Raw genomic sequence first — 13,068 nt, 5'->3', positions numbered from 1 at the left:
TTCTTTAGGATACACCACTACTATAAAACTCACCTTTTCTCCAGGTCTTACAGAGTCTTCCCTTTCCCACCTGAACAGAATTGGGATGCCAGCTATAAACAGATCCCTCAGCTCACGCTTCAAGCAGAAGAACACTTCTGCTTCTGATGAGACTGGATTCAAACTCAGCGTAAAGGGCATAGTCTCCTTCAAACCCAGCAACTAAGCTCTACTGCAGGCAGCTTGTGACATAGGGCCAGAGCTGACCAAAAACTTCTGTAAGCCTATCATGGTTTTACTGTCTTCCATGTAGCCTTCAGATGTAAATCGGTGAAAAAGGATGAAATTTTAGGTATAAAAGAGATTGAGTAAAGAGTGTGGAAAGAAGAGCTGGTAGAGGTTAAAAGAGGATCTGAAAGCAGAAAAAACAAACATCAATAACTGGAACTTAAATCATTTTTTCTCATTATTACATTATAGGAAAAACATCGTTTGGGGTTTTTTTTTTTCAGTGCTGAGAAATTTGAGTTGGATTCTTACCTCAGTTAAGTCAATGCAAACCCAGAGTAACGCTATTTACTTCAACAGAAGTTCTCTGCATTTTAGCAAGAGCCCTTGAGAATAAAATCGAGTGCAGGTATACACAATCTCCTCTCAGATGGGCTGTCACTTCCTATAGCTATCGGTTCAATTAAACATGCAAGGAAGTAGAACGAAGATGGCTCTGGGATCAGTGTCAGAGAGTGACAGATGGCTGGGAAAGTGCCAAAAGGAATTGTTACATCCCCTTCACACATCAGTTTCACGTACATCACAAAAGCTCACACAAGTATACAGCAGTGTCTCAGGCAGGGTTAGATGGGATTCATGGACAACAAGTCAAGAAACAAATGATAAAGGCAGTAGGAAAGGGATGGCCTCTCTATCATCACTAGTGCCGTAACCTTCAGTGCTGAGTAGGAGGCAAAAAGGCTGCAAAAATGTGGCCAAGGCTGAAGACAAACTATTGGTCTAGCTGGGCAACTCCTCTGACCCTGTAGGGAATGTCATATGTTTTTTCTTATTCTAAAGTTACTGTACCATTTTACTGGTATATGTATTGTTACTGTATATGAACTAAGAAGCTGCTGTCCTCTGAAACTATGGGACAATTCACTTTATCAATTTATTTAGAAATTTATAATTTTCCTACTGTATTGGTCACATTCGTAAGTAATTACTATATCCTTCCTTCCAGACCTATGTGTTGTAGGACAGGGATGGGGGTAGATCTAGATTCTCAGGAACATACTTTTTGTGCAAATCTGTACATTTCAGATAACATCCTTTGCTGTTGTGAGTCCTGCAGGATCTTCTGAAGATGACTATAGGATCACCTCCATCTTCAGGTAGGACTGTGAGAACCTGCCTAGGCAAAAGATCTGAGAAATTTGCTAACAACCAACAGTCAAGGGGAAGCAGAGCAGAGTGTTTTACTTGTTTAAACCTGCTAGAGTAGTATGAAGCCCCATGTATTCAGTGGGGCAACATTTAAACCTTACAACACTGGTATTTGTTCTCCCTCATCTCTCTCATTACCCACACATAGCTACTGCTCTATCTTTAACATAAACCAGTTTCAGACACAGGTGGATCCCAAACCACATACCCAAAATTCTTTGGGAACAGGATTAGCTCTATTGCTTTTGTGCCAGTCAAGCAACAAACCTCTAGTCTAGGTCTCGATTTACTGCTGCCTTTGGGCAGAGACAGGCCAGGATTATCTGGCTGTTCCTTTAAGGATGCTGAAAGAAAGCCAGCTGGAAATGTTTTCAAGGGAGGTGTCATCAGAACAAGCTGAAATACCAGAAGAACAGGAAAGGCGCAAAAACCAAAGGGAGGCCAGTAGCTGCAATACACACAGGGCAGCCAGAAGAAAGACTGGAGGTACTAAAAGGGGACCCTTCCCTTCGAAGTAAAATAGGAAGAGCTCCAGCAGACAAGGTAAGATTATACATCAACTTTGGAAGTCAGAAATCTTGCAGTGACAAGGGAAAGAAGGAGGAAAGAAGAGAGAAGTCCAGTGGGGAACTGAGGGGCTGGGTCAGGCTGTGTGGGAGAAGAGCAGACAACTCTGGCACTAACCAAGAATTGATGGGGGAAACAAGAAACAGAGGAGGTTTTGCTTGATAATTACACCAAGGCATCCCTCCATAAGTTAAGAAAAACCCTAGAGTTATAAGAGACAAGTTGACCATAAGGGGTGACTGAATGGGAACATGTTGGATCCCTCCCCCTTAAGCACCAAGGTGCAGATCTCACTGTCAGAGGTGTGTGGTTATGAATGCAGAAGGGAGCAATTATACCAGCAGCCAGCAGAGCTGAGCTGGGGCTGCAGCAGAGCCTTTCACGGACGGCGAAGGGCTGGGGTGCGAGGCAAGCGCACCCCCCGCTGCGGACAGAGCAGCGCCCACCTCCCACACCCCAGGGGCAGAGCAGGCTGCGCTGCAAGCCCTCAGCTCACTGCGTTTCCTGGCTCAGCACTGGTGGGAGGCTTTTCCTACAGAGCTGCTTAAATCAGGTGTGAAACTTCTAGCCTGACTTATCTGCCAGCCTAACACAGGTACCTGAAACAGTAAACCTACAGCAGAGATACACGTCTAGCAGGAACACCAAACAGTGCACATGTTGGGACTGGAGGGATGCAGTGACCAGAGCACGGTTAAAGTTTTTCTCCATATAGTTCAAAACCAGTAATTACTGCACAGGATGGCACAGCCCTGCCAAAGATGGGCAGCATCAGAGGCGGAGCCTTGGGAATATAGCAGTTTGCCCCGCTTGCCTCCCAAGGCGCGGGATATTTTGAAAGGATCCATGAGACCTGCTGCCTTTGTGTCACACAACCTACCGGGAGAGAGCAACCATGGCAAGGCCAGAAACAGACTGGGGCAGAGAACCTAGGCTGGCAAGTGAAAAATATAACCTGGCTAAGTCCCAGAGCTAACTTGTACAAGTGTTCTTCATTACAGTGCTAGAGATGCTCTTCATCCCTCCTCTTCTTGATGCCTCTCTCAGAACCTCTCGGTACCACATGAAGCATTCACATGGCATTAGGGTGCTGTAACACTTTAATGATTATCATGCGAAAGGATGGTGAGGGGATGTTCTGGTGACTAAGTGAGTGTGATCCTGGGCAGGGCCAGGGCCAAAACCTGTCCTGCCCAAGCCATGGCTGCAGCAGAAACTATTACAAAACTGGGGAGGAATGAGGGGCAGAAATGCTTCTTTCCTTCAGCACTCTGAATGTGTCTCACATTAATCCCATACACGTTTTTCCTTTCCTGGGGTCATCTTGCCCTCTAGTGGTTCACGCTGTAAATCCTGTAATGTCAGTGTTTTCAGCCGTTGTGCATAAAATGAAATAATTCAAGTTCTCTTTGATCTGCACCCATTTCTTAGTGCATCAGACCATTAGTAAAATGTGCTATCGTGGTGTCAAGTTAGAAAAGGAGATGCATAATGCCTTCTGCCTTATACATTATGTATCACACCCTGTAAGGGGATCCTATGTCCACCCAATCTGAGTGATGTAGTCAACAGATCCAAAACAGCCAAAAATGTTCACGTAAGAGATCTTTCTTCAGCTTTTACAAAAAATTTTGAGGAAAAACGCCATCTGAAAAATAAGTCATTTTTAAGACTAAAACTTTTGCCTGAAAAAATTATTCTCAGAAGGTGAATAGGTAAAAGTCAAAAGCAGAGTGATAGAAACCCCACGTGGTAAAAAGCACCTCCCAGAGTGCTCCAGAAGTTATAAATTGTACACCTTTAGATTCCTGACATTGCCTATACCAATGTGAATATGGAGTATAACTTACTGTCTGTGTTTCCTTTGCATGCCACACGTTACACCCATTTTGACTTCTCTTTGGGGTCTGGGGTCCAGCAGAGTTGCAAAGTTTAATTTATTCCATAAGTTTCAGCTAAAGACAAGAGCAAAAATATCTGCTTCATTTCATTTTAGCGTGAACTATTACCTTCAGTGACCATAAATGTTTTTCATAGATTGAAAATAGGATGTCTGTATTCAAGCTGGACTTCTGATGCAGATAATTCCATCTGAGGATCTGGCTTGACATCCTTTCTGTATTTATTAGCGACTCTCATCTGCTAGGCTCCAGAGTTACCAGCTCTCTGTAACAGGAAAGCCAGGCACATCTAGGAGGCAAAGGAGAAAAAGTAGCAACTGTGAACTAGTTACTTGTGCTTGGCTGTGATCAGTCACGGTGTCGAATGAAATCTCAGTGCTCAGCTGCCTTCAGTGACCTTTGCCTAGAAAGGCTTCTCCTGTGGTTAGCTTGGTCAGTGCAGACTGAACAACAGTGTAATTTGTCCCACAGTTAAAGATCTTCCAAGTCATTCTTTATACACTATCTACAAGGAGAGAGAAAAAGCAGACAAATGTAAGGAAAAGTTGTCCACTTCAAAGTTATGAAGAAAAATATTTTCCAGTTGCCAACCTCTAAAAGGAACTCCTTAGCTTTAGAAACCACAAAATAAAAATCAGCTACAAGACATGATTGCACTTGCATGAGCAGTATCATCCTTCTAACAAACTTCCATCTCTGCTTTGCTGCAGAGGCCATGGGCTGCTGGAAGCAAGAGACGAGCAACACCTGGATTTTTCCCACCCTGATCCTCTGCCTCTATGGATTTTTCTACATGATGAAACCATCAGAACCTTTCCTAACCCCCTACCTAACAGGACCAGATAAAAACCTGACTATAGATGAGGTATGATTTTATTCTGCCTTTTCTTTTCTGTGGAGCAGGAGAAAAAAGTAAAACTTTAAACAAGGTTTTTAAACAAAGATAAAAACAAAAAAAACCACACTAACCAGCTTTAGCAGGTTACAATTTGCAGCAGATGGCATAAATAAAAGATCCATGTAATGGATTTAAGATCCATTTGCCGGCTCAACTGTCATATGCTGCTTCAGTGTGGGTATATATTTTATTAATTCCTTCAGAGCAACAACTTCCCTCTACAAAGCCATTTAAAATAAATGAACAAGAACACAGAGATTTCCTCTTCTCTTCTAGGTTACGAACCAGATTTTCCCAGTTTGGACATACTCCTACCTTGCACTGCTTTTCCCAGTCTTCCTGATTACAGACTACGTGCGCTACAAGCCCATCCTCCTCCTCCAGGGCGTCAGCTTCATCGTCACGTGGCTCTTGCTCCTCTTCGCACATGGAGTGGTGGCCATGCAGGTGGTGGAATTCTTCTACGGGATGGTGACAGCCACCGAGGTCGCCTATTACGCCTACATCTACAGTGTCGTCAGCACCGATCACTATCAGAGAGTGACGAGCTATTGCAGAAGTATCACTCTTGTTGCAGCCACTGTGGCCGCCATGCTGGGACAGCTGCTGGTTTCCTTAGCAGATGTATCCTACTTCCACCTTAACGCCATTACTTTGGCTTCCCTGGCCCTGGCATTTGTGTGTTCCTTTTTCCTCCCAATGCCTCAGAAGAGTATGTTCTTCCACAGGAAAGAGGTCTCAGCAGCTCTCCCAGGACCGGATAAAGTTGTGGCTACGGTCAGCTCCGGCAGGCCATCGAGCTGCCAAGAGGACAAGGGCTCCCTATCTGCTGACAGGGGACCAGCCCCTGAACAGCAGCCTGATGATGCCAAGCCCCAGAATCAGGTGCTCAGAGTACTGCTGCAGCTGAGCAAGGACCTGAGGGATTGCTACAGCTCTAGGAAACTTCTCTACTGGTCCCTGTGGTGGGCTCTGGCTACAGCAGGCTTTAACCAGGTTCTGAATTATATCCAAGTGCTGTGGGACTTCAGAGCCCCCTCTCACAGCTCTGCAGTGTACAATGGAGCTGTTGAAGCAATAGCAACTTTTCTGAGTAAGTTAGTGTCTAGAAACTGCTTTTGTGATCGATGCTTAAAGTTTTACTTTAGAATGTTTTTAAAGTGACATTCCATTGTAGATGCTCCAGGAAGCCAGTGTATGCATTATGCATTCAAAATCTGGTTCTTTGGTGTACAAAACAGTTCAAATGCAAGCTATGCTATTTTTCTTTATGACTGGGACGCTCAACTTTATTCTGCCAGTATGCAGAAAGTATACAGTCACACGGACCCTGCATCCAACTGCTAAATCCATTCAGAGACACCTATGGTTCTTTTGAGGTAGTTGCCTTTTTTCCCCCCCAAACAGGTGATCGCACAGTTCCCATAACAATGGTATCAGCTTACACAGATGAGAGAAGTTTTTCATAAATATTTTACACAAAAAGAACATAATCCTTTTTTATTAAGATCTTGCTCTAGTGAAACACCCTTGCACAAAAGGAGGGAAAGAAGAATTTTAGTCATTCCAAGATATGGAGATTTGCAGAAAAAGACCTTATTGAATTCATTATGCTGATGATGTTAACCATTACTCTTTTGCACCGGAAGCAGATGTCCACACCGCATAAGCAAAGTGGTGTTATCGAAAGGTAAACACCAGAGGATACCACCCTGACTTGGCAGTGTTTCACGTATTCATGTTGTGCTGCTGTAGAGAACTTGCACAAGACATTGGGGCGTGATCCAGCAGGGAAAAAAACCATGTCTACATCATACCTGGTCGTTCAGGTTACCCTTACAGTCATTAAGGAGAGACAGATACTTCTAAGATTAAAAGTTACTCTCAACTTGAGGTAGGCAACTAAATAGACCAACTGAATCATTAATTAGAAGCACTTAACTCCTGTAGCGTCTGCTCCTTGATGAACTCCTCTTTCTCATGGAATTGCCTATTTCTCAATGTAGAGGTGTAGAAGTTTCAAAGTTGTATGAGATCCCTGAGATGGATCATCGGGTAGCTTATCTTCACAACAGATGCGTCTTTGTAGCAGGCCCACCAACAGCAAACAGTGCCTATCCTTTCTCATTTCACTGAATATATTCACTTGATACCTCACAAAACTCCCTTTTTTGACAACTTAGCCCCTTTAAGAGCTGCACAGAGCTAAACTGTGAAGCTAGAAGGTAACTGTTTACTAGCTTGTCTATAAAGTAAGCTAGTAGAAGCTGGAAGAATTGTTCTTCTTGAGCTCCAAATAGTGTTCCTACTTCTCTCCCTAGAGATGCAGACAGCTGGGTACAGACAGCTAAATAATCAATCCTGCTACATACAAGTTTATCCTGCAAAGTGGAATAAAACATTAGGAAAGGAATGGCAGAGTCTTGATTTATTCAGCTGTCTAAAAATGACCAGTCATCTGCACAACTTCAAAAGTGATTAGAAATGTTTTCAAACCAATTCAGAACTACTCTGCTTCATTATTCAGCATTGCCTTCCAGCATGTGAGAGTGGCAAGGTTTGGTGATATAGGCTATAGAACAGATACAACATTTACATGTCTTTTTTTTTTTTCTCTTTTTCTAGGCTCGGTAACATCTTTTGTAGTACAATATATGAAAATTAACTGGGACCTTTTTGGAGAACTGGCTTTAGGGATCTTCTCTGCAATAGATGCTGGTTCTCTATTTCTCATGCACTTCACTACCAACATCTGGGCATGTTATGCCAGCTATCTCATTTTCAAAGCATGCTATATGCTCCTTATAACAATAGCAACGTAAGTATAAAACCTTGTAGTGCTACTGTTATGCAAAAAATGCCAACAATACTTTCAGTTTGGACATCCCTCCTTTTAGTCAGAGGTAGCTGATCTAATGCTATACATAACTGTTTACCTAAAGACAAGGACACTTAAATGTCTAGTTATGTTATTTTCTTTTTTATAAACAATGATAAAAGAAAAATTATGAAAAGGAGGATATTGAACATATTCCTAGGCAGAAGTTAAACAAGGTACAAAGCATCTTTATTACTAAAGGCAATAGTAACAGCAAAACATAAGCTATTTTCCTCCTTCCTGGCACAGAAGGTGCTGTGAACAAGAGGGACAAGCATGCCCAGGCAACCAACCTTTAAGATCCCCTTATGTCTAGACCACCTTGCTGATATTCTTGTTAGCAAGCTATGAATTGTGTGAATGCAAGAAAAGATTTGGCATAGGGTGTTGCCCAACGTAACTTTACAAATCCTTACTGATACCATGATGTAAACAAGGAATAAAATAAAAAAATTGGACATATAAACTCAGACAAGATCTCTTAGCAGAAAAATAAAAATAATATAAATAAAAAATATAATATATAATCTATGTAATAAGACATTTTTATTACTGCAGTTATTTTATTGATTGGAATTGTCTTTAGACATATCATACTATTTCATTAACAAAAATACTCAATGAATTTTTATATCAAACCCCAAAATTATTCAGATACCATTTAAAAAAAACTGCTGAAACTAAAATAATTTTGTCACTAAAATGATAAAATTATGCCTATCTTTAATGAAGCCAAGTGAATCCTCTATTTTCATTTTGGTGGGTGTTATACATTATAGTGGATCACACCTGGACTACTTCAACATATTCTACAAAAAAAAAGTAAAAGCTTGCACAAAAAAAGCCCTGAGAAAAGTCGATTAAAAGAGTACTGCAGGACTAACACACATTGATTCAGGTAGAAACTTTGGAGGCAAATATTGCAAGGAAAGATGTTCTGATTATTGTTAGAAAAAGATATTGCAAGGCAAATCTACAGGCTTTGGACAGAAATAAATGGTATGCTATCTCCATTGTCAAGACACAAAGCAAGAAGTGATTCGCATCATCATAGAAAAATTGGTTAGAAGATACTCATGGTGACCTTCTAGTTTAACATCCCAGCCAGGGCAGAACTCCTGCCAATGCCAGATCAGGTTATGGTTTTGTCTGCACATGTCTGTCAAAGCCTCCGTGGAGGTTTTGGAAGGTTTGTGAAGGTAGAGAAGAAACAGAGGGGATGATTAAAGAGATCTGATTCCTAACTGGATAAAGCAGATCACCCGATAACATGGTTTGGAAACCCAGCACAGGCTAGTAAATAACCGTCAAAATACCTTATGGGTAGTCAAGACATCATTTAGTGGAAACAAGGAAGCAAACAAACAAACGAAGCACTATTTACTCCATCCTTGATATATCATCTGCATGAATCATTTCTCTCCATCAACCAAATTGAGAGGAACAACCTTCCACCCAGTGTGAAGTAACTGACTTGCCAGTCTCACATTAGGTTCCAGATTGCAGTCAATCTGAGCATGGAGCGCTACGCCTTGATGTTTGGATTCAACAACTTTGTTGCACTGGTGATTCAGACCATTCTTACAGTAGTCGTCGTGGATTCAAAAGGCCTGGGACTGGACATAGTGACTCAGGTAAGTGCTGTTAACTTACTTCCCATTTACTGCTTAGCCAATTCATCTTCAAAAGTTTACCAAGAAGAAAATTGTTATACCAAAGGATGATTTAATTCCCTCTTTCTTCTATAGAAATCTAGACATTTTGCTCTTCCCTTGCGTCAGCCATCATTCTTCCCTTTTGCCTTTTAGTGCAGCATTTAGGATTACAGATGCTGGTTCTTGACTTTTTAAAGGCAGATACACTAGAAGGTAGACTTTTCAAAGGCAGATACACTAGAAGGTAAATAATTGGGCCCTGCTACCTGACCAGCTTTTGCTAATTCATATGACACTGAATAAAATCCTCTCGGACCAAAAATTCAGGCTGGTTTTCTCAGATGCAGAATCAACATGACCACATGTTGTTAGAGAAGTTCAGGACGATGAGACAGAGCATGGATTATTGGAATTACTTCAGCTCAAGTAACAAGGACACCTGCCTTCTAATTCCAGCTCAGGACCAAACCTGATCTGTATCTCAACATGAATAGAGTTTTCTCCCCATAGTCTGGACACTTAATTTGGGGCAGAGATCCTATCTCACAACAGTGTCCCTAACTTCAGTCAGCCCTCTTCCACTCATGCTGGAGTCAACTGAAATGTACTGACTTTCTCGTTTTCTCAGATGGGATCTCAGCTGGGGCAGCTTCCTACTCCCATGAATGCAGAAGACTAAAGCTATATAGGTATTCTGCACAGAGAAGGCAAAAGTTACTTTAAAAGATTAAAGATTTAATTAAACATTAAAAATTAAAACTTTAAAATTAAGGATAGGAACAATGTAGGACTTCATAAATAGGCTTGCCACTGTTGTTGGAAACACTGATACAAAGTCATGGTATATTTACTGAAGCCAGTGTGGTGACAGCACTGAAATATGCAAGTAAGAGCAAAAAATAACCAACTCAGACGCTTCACTTACATTATTCATGACTCTGTGGGTAATGAAGCTACTTGTACATTTTGCACTAATATAAAAAAAGAAAAAAAAAAATCCTGTTCCTATCCCTTCCCTGCTCTGATGTTTATTAAGAGGCTGTCCTGGTTTCAGCTGGGATAGAGCTAATTTTCTTCATAGAAGCTATCCCAGCTGAAACCAGGACAGAGGAATAAGGATTGGAAGCAAAGGGCAGTTCTTCATTCCTCAAAGATTTGCTGTTTGCTGGAAAAGCTGAGATTTTGCTTAATTACAAAACAAAAACTTGAACACAGAGAAACTGTGAAGAACACAGGTAAACAAAATAATAGATTATCATCTCCAGAAGAAGCAGTGTTTCCTTATTGCATTTTTCATTAATTCTTCTGTCTTTTTCTCTCCCACTCACAGTTTTTAATTTATGGCAGCTACTTTGCAGTCATAGCTGGGATTTTCTTGATCAGAAGCATTTGCATGCTTGTCTCAAGCAAATGCAAAAGGAAAATAGCAAGATCTTGCAAAGAGCATCTGAACCGTGCTGAACACGAATCGAAAGAGCAGATTGTAACTGGCTATACGACATGGCTGTAGGAGTCAGGCAAGTGGGCTGACATGGCCAGGCCCTCATGGGAGAAGAGCTCCTACTGCAGCATGCAAAGAACAGCAGTGCAAGATGAACATACAACACAGCCCTGAAAAGCTACGCTGAATCATTACAGCACTTCGTTACAACATATGCCAGCTAAGAGATCACCATGATGGCACTGTGCCAAGAAGAAAAGTTGCTTTAGATTCTTATTTACTTGCCTATAAATAGATTAACAGCAGTAATTTATGCACGAGAACAGACGAACCACCTTGGTACCCCAACATGCACAGTGGCAAAGGTTGGAGTTCACCCTGCCTTGCTTGTTCTAGCTCTTGTATGCGGTGTTGGCAAGCTGCTTCCATGCATATTTGCTCATGCAAATGTGAGTGAAGGGTCTATCCCCCCTTTGCACATACCTTCTTCTGAACCAAGGAAGAAGGGATTGTGTTTGCATCGTGATATTCTTTCCTGCTTAACTACAGGTGATTCAGAGACAGACTCCTCCCTCCTAATTTAAAAGCCCACGTCAGAAGCAGGCTTTGCACACAATGGTGCAGAAAAGCAGGGTTGGCATAACCTATCTGAGAAGGTTCACTGAAACACTGCTAAGCCACAAGTGTTGCTTGGCCCACAATTGAAAGCTGCAACCTAAACACTGTACTGAGTCCATAGCAATCTCAGCCCAGAAGGGAAAAACTTCAGAGTCAAAACAAAACAAAACAAGGGAGCCCCACTCTATTCCTGGTCTGTCCAGTAAAATTAAATTCAGGACTGAGTGTCTCCCTGTTTCAACAGGAAAAGAAAAAATATCAAAGGGATTGAGTAGTATGGACTAAGACCGGAGAAGTATGTTGTGGAGAAATTAATCTGATTCTGCACAGAATATTCCAGATTAACACAAGTATCCAAGAAGATTTATAACTGAAACAAAAAGCTAGCATCATGTGGGCTTTTGAGTACCAAATGAGGAGGTCCACTGATCTTGGCCAGGATTCGGCAGGGTCAGCATCTCAGAATTTATCAAGAAGCTTCAAGTTCTATGGCTAATTTAGTCCAGCACAAGGGACAGTTAGGCCAGAAGAAAGAAAAAAAAAAAAAAGACTGAGTTTGCATAGCAAATGCCTAATTTAATATAAATTATATCCATATGTTAAGGTTATTTCTGTACTGCTGTTTGCTTCTAGCTTCCAATACCTACATCTAAATAATAAAAATAGAAAAGACTTAGCATTTACAGAATACTTTTCCTGTAGAGACATAAGCTCTCATTTGTACAGACATACGTGCTTTTCATACAATTGTCACATCCTGCGACCAAACTGCCCAGAGGTGAGAGCAGGCAGGAGAGAAGCCGTTTGTTTCAAAGTCACAAGAAGAATCAGTGGGAATTGAACAAATGAACTCAGCTAATTTTCTAGGCTTTGTTTACTATTGTGCATTGTGTGGACATTCTCTGTTGTAAGCTGGCTCTAAGCAGAACAGCTTAACCAATGCAGTTGTAAAAGCAGGAGATATACTCGGCCTCCGCCAAGCAATAAGTATGTTTTATTACTACAGAACAGAGGGCATGATATTCCTGCCTGAAGAAACTGGGACAAAGTCCAATAGAGCAAGGACTATTTTGTGTTACTCTTCCTCATGAGAAGGAATCTTTTTTTTTGAGGCATTTAGTTAAAGAACTAGATGTGAGTCCTGGACTGGAAGCTAGCTAGAATTTGTGTTTAAATGAAAAAGAGGACCTTGGTATTTCCAGCTCCAGGGTCCCAAACTACCTTTGGTACAGAAAGTTAATGAATATATGTCTCTGTGTAGCATCTGACAAAAGGAAGGGAGTCGGCAACATCAAAACTTCTGCTGTTATAAAAAAAGCGGTAGTAGTAAGCTGCAGGAAAGGAGCCAGAAGAACTGGTAGAAACAACCATAAAAGTTCTTCCATTCTGAACTGGTCGGAGCTCACTGCCTTCCATGTACATGGGATGCCAACAAGGAGCAAAGCAGCCAAGCAGACACGATGTATTCGGTTTGCAGCTGTAGAGAATGGTATCTTCAGAAAAGAGAGACGAAAAAATTACTCCTATTATCTCAAATTTCCAAATGAAAGATTCTAAAGTTGAGAGCTGGGGGGAGCATTGAGGGGTGAGGAAGAGGGGAAGGAAGAGCAGCTCTGAGGAGCGTTTGGAAGGACATGACACATCAGGGGTGGAAACAACAGCAAGAGATAGGTAAGGCCCTACATTACCCT

At 41.6% G+C, this 13,068-nt stretch overlaps 1 protein-coding gene across 1 annotated transcript; it reads left to right on the top strand.

The window, feature by feature from the left end:
- Window positions 1–4,507: 4,507 nt before the first annotated feature.
- LOC309407921 (thiamine transporter 2-like) lies at window positions 4,508–10,828 on the top strand (the record flags this gene model as incomplete). The annotated part of the gene is made up of 5 exons (XM_082003594.1): window positions 4,508–4,752; window positions 5,062–5,878; window positions 7,411–7,603; window positions 9,156–9,297; window positions 10,649–10,828. The coding sequence occupies exons 1-5, from the start codon at window positions 4,549–4,551 to the stop codon at window positions 10,826–10,828; spliced, it is 1,536 nt and encodes a 511-aa protein (XP_081859720.1). The 5' UTR covers window positions 4,508–4,548.
- Between the last annotated feature and the right edge of the window lie 2,240 nt (window positions 10,829–13,068).

This window comes from Phaethon aethereus (genome assembly GCF_964289735.1).
Source record: "Phaethon aethereus genome assembly, chromosome: 9".
Lineage (NCBI taxonomy): Eukaryota > Metazoa > Chordata > Aves > Phaethontiformes > Phaethontidae > Phaethon > Phaethon aethereus.
This window is presented reverse-complemented; position numbering and strand designations above follow the sequence as displayed.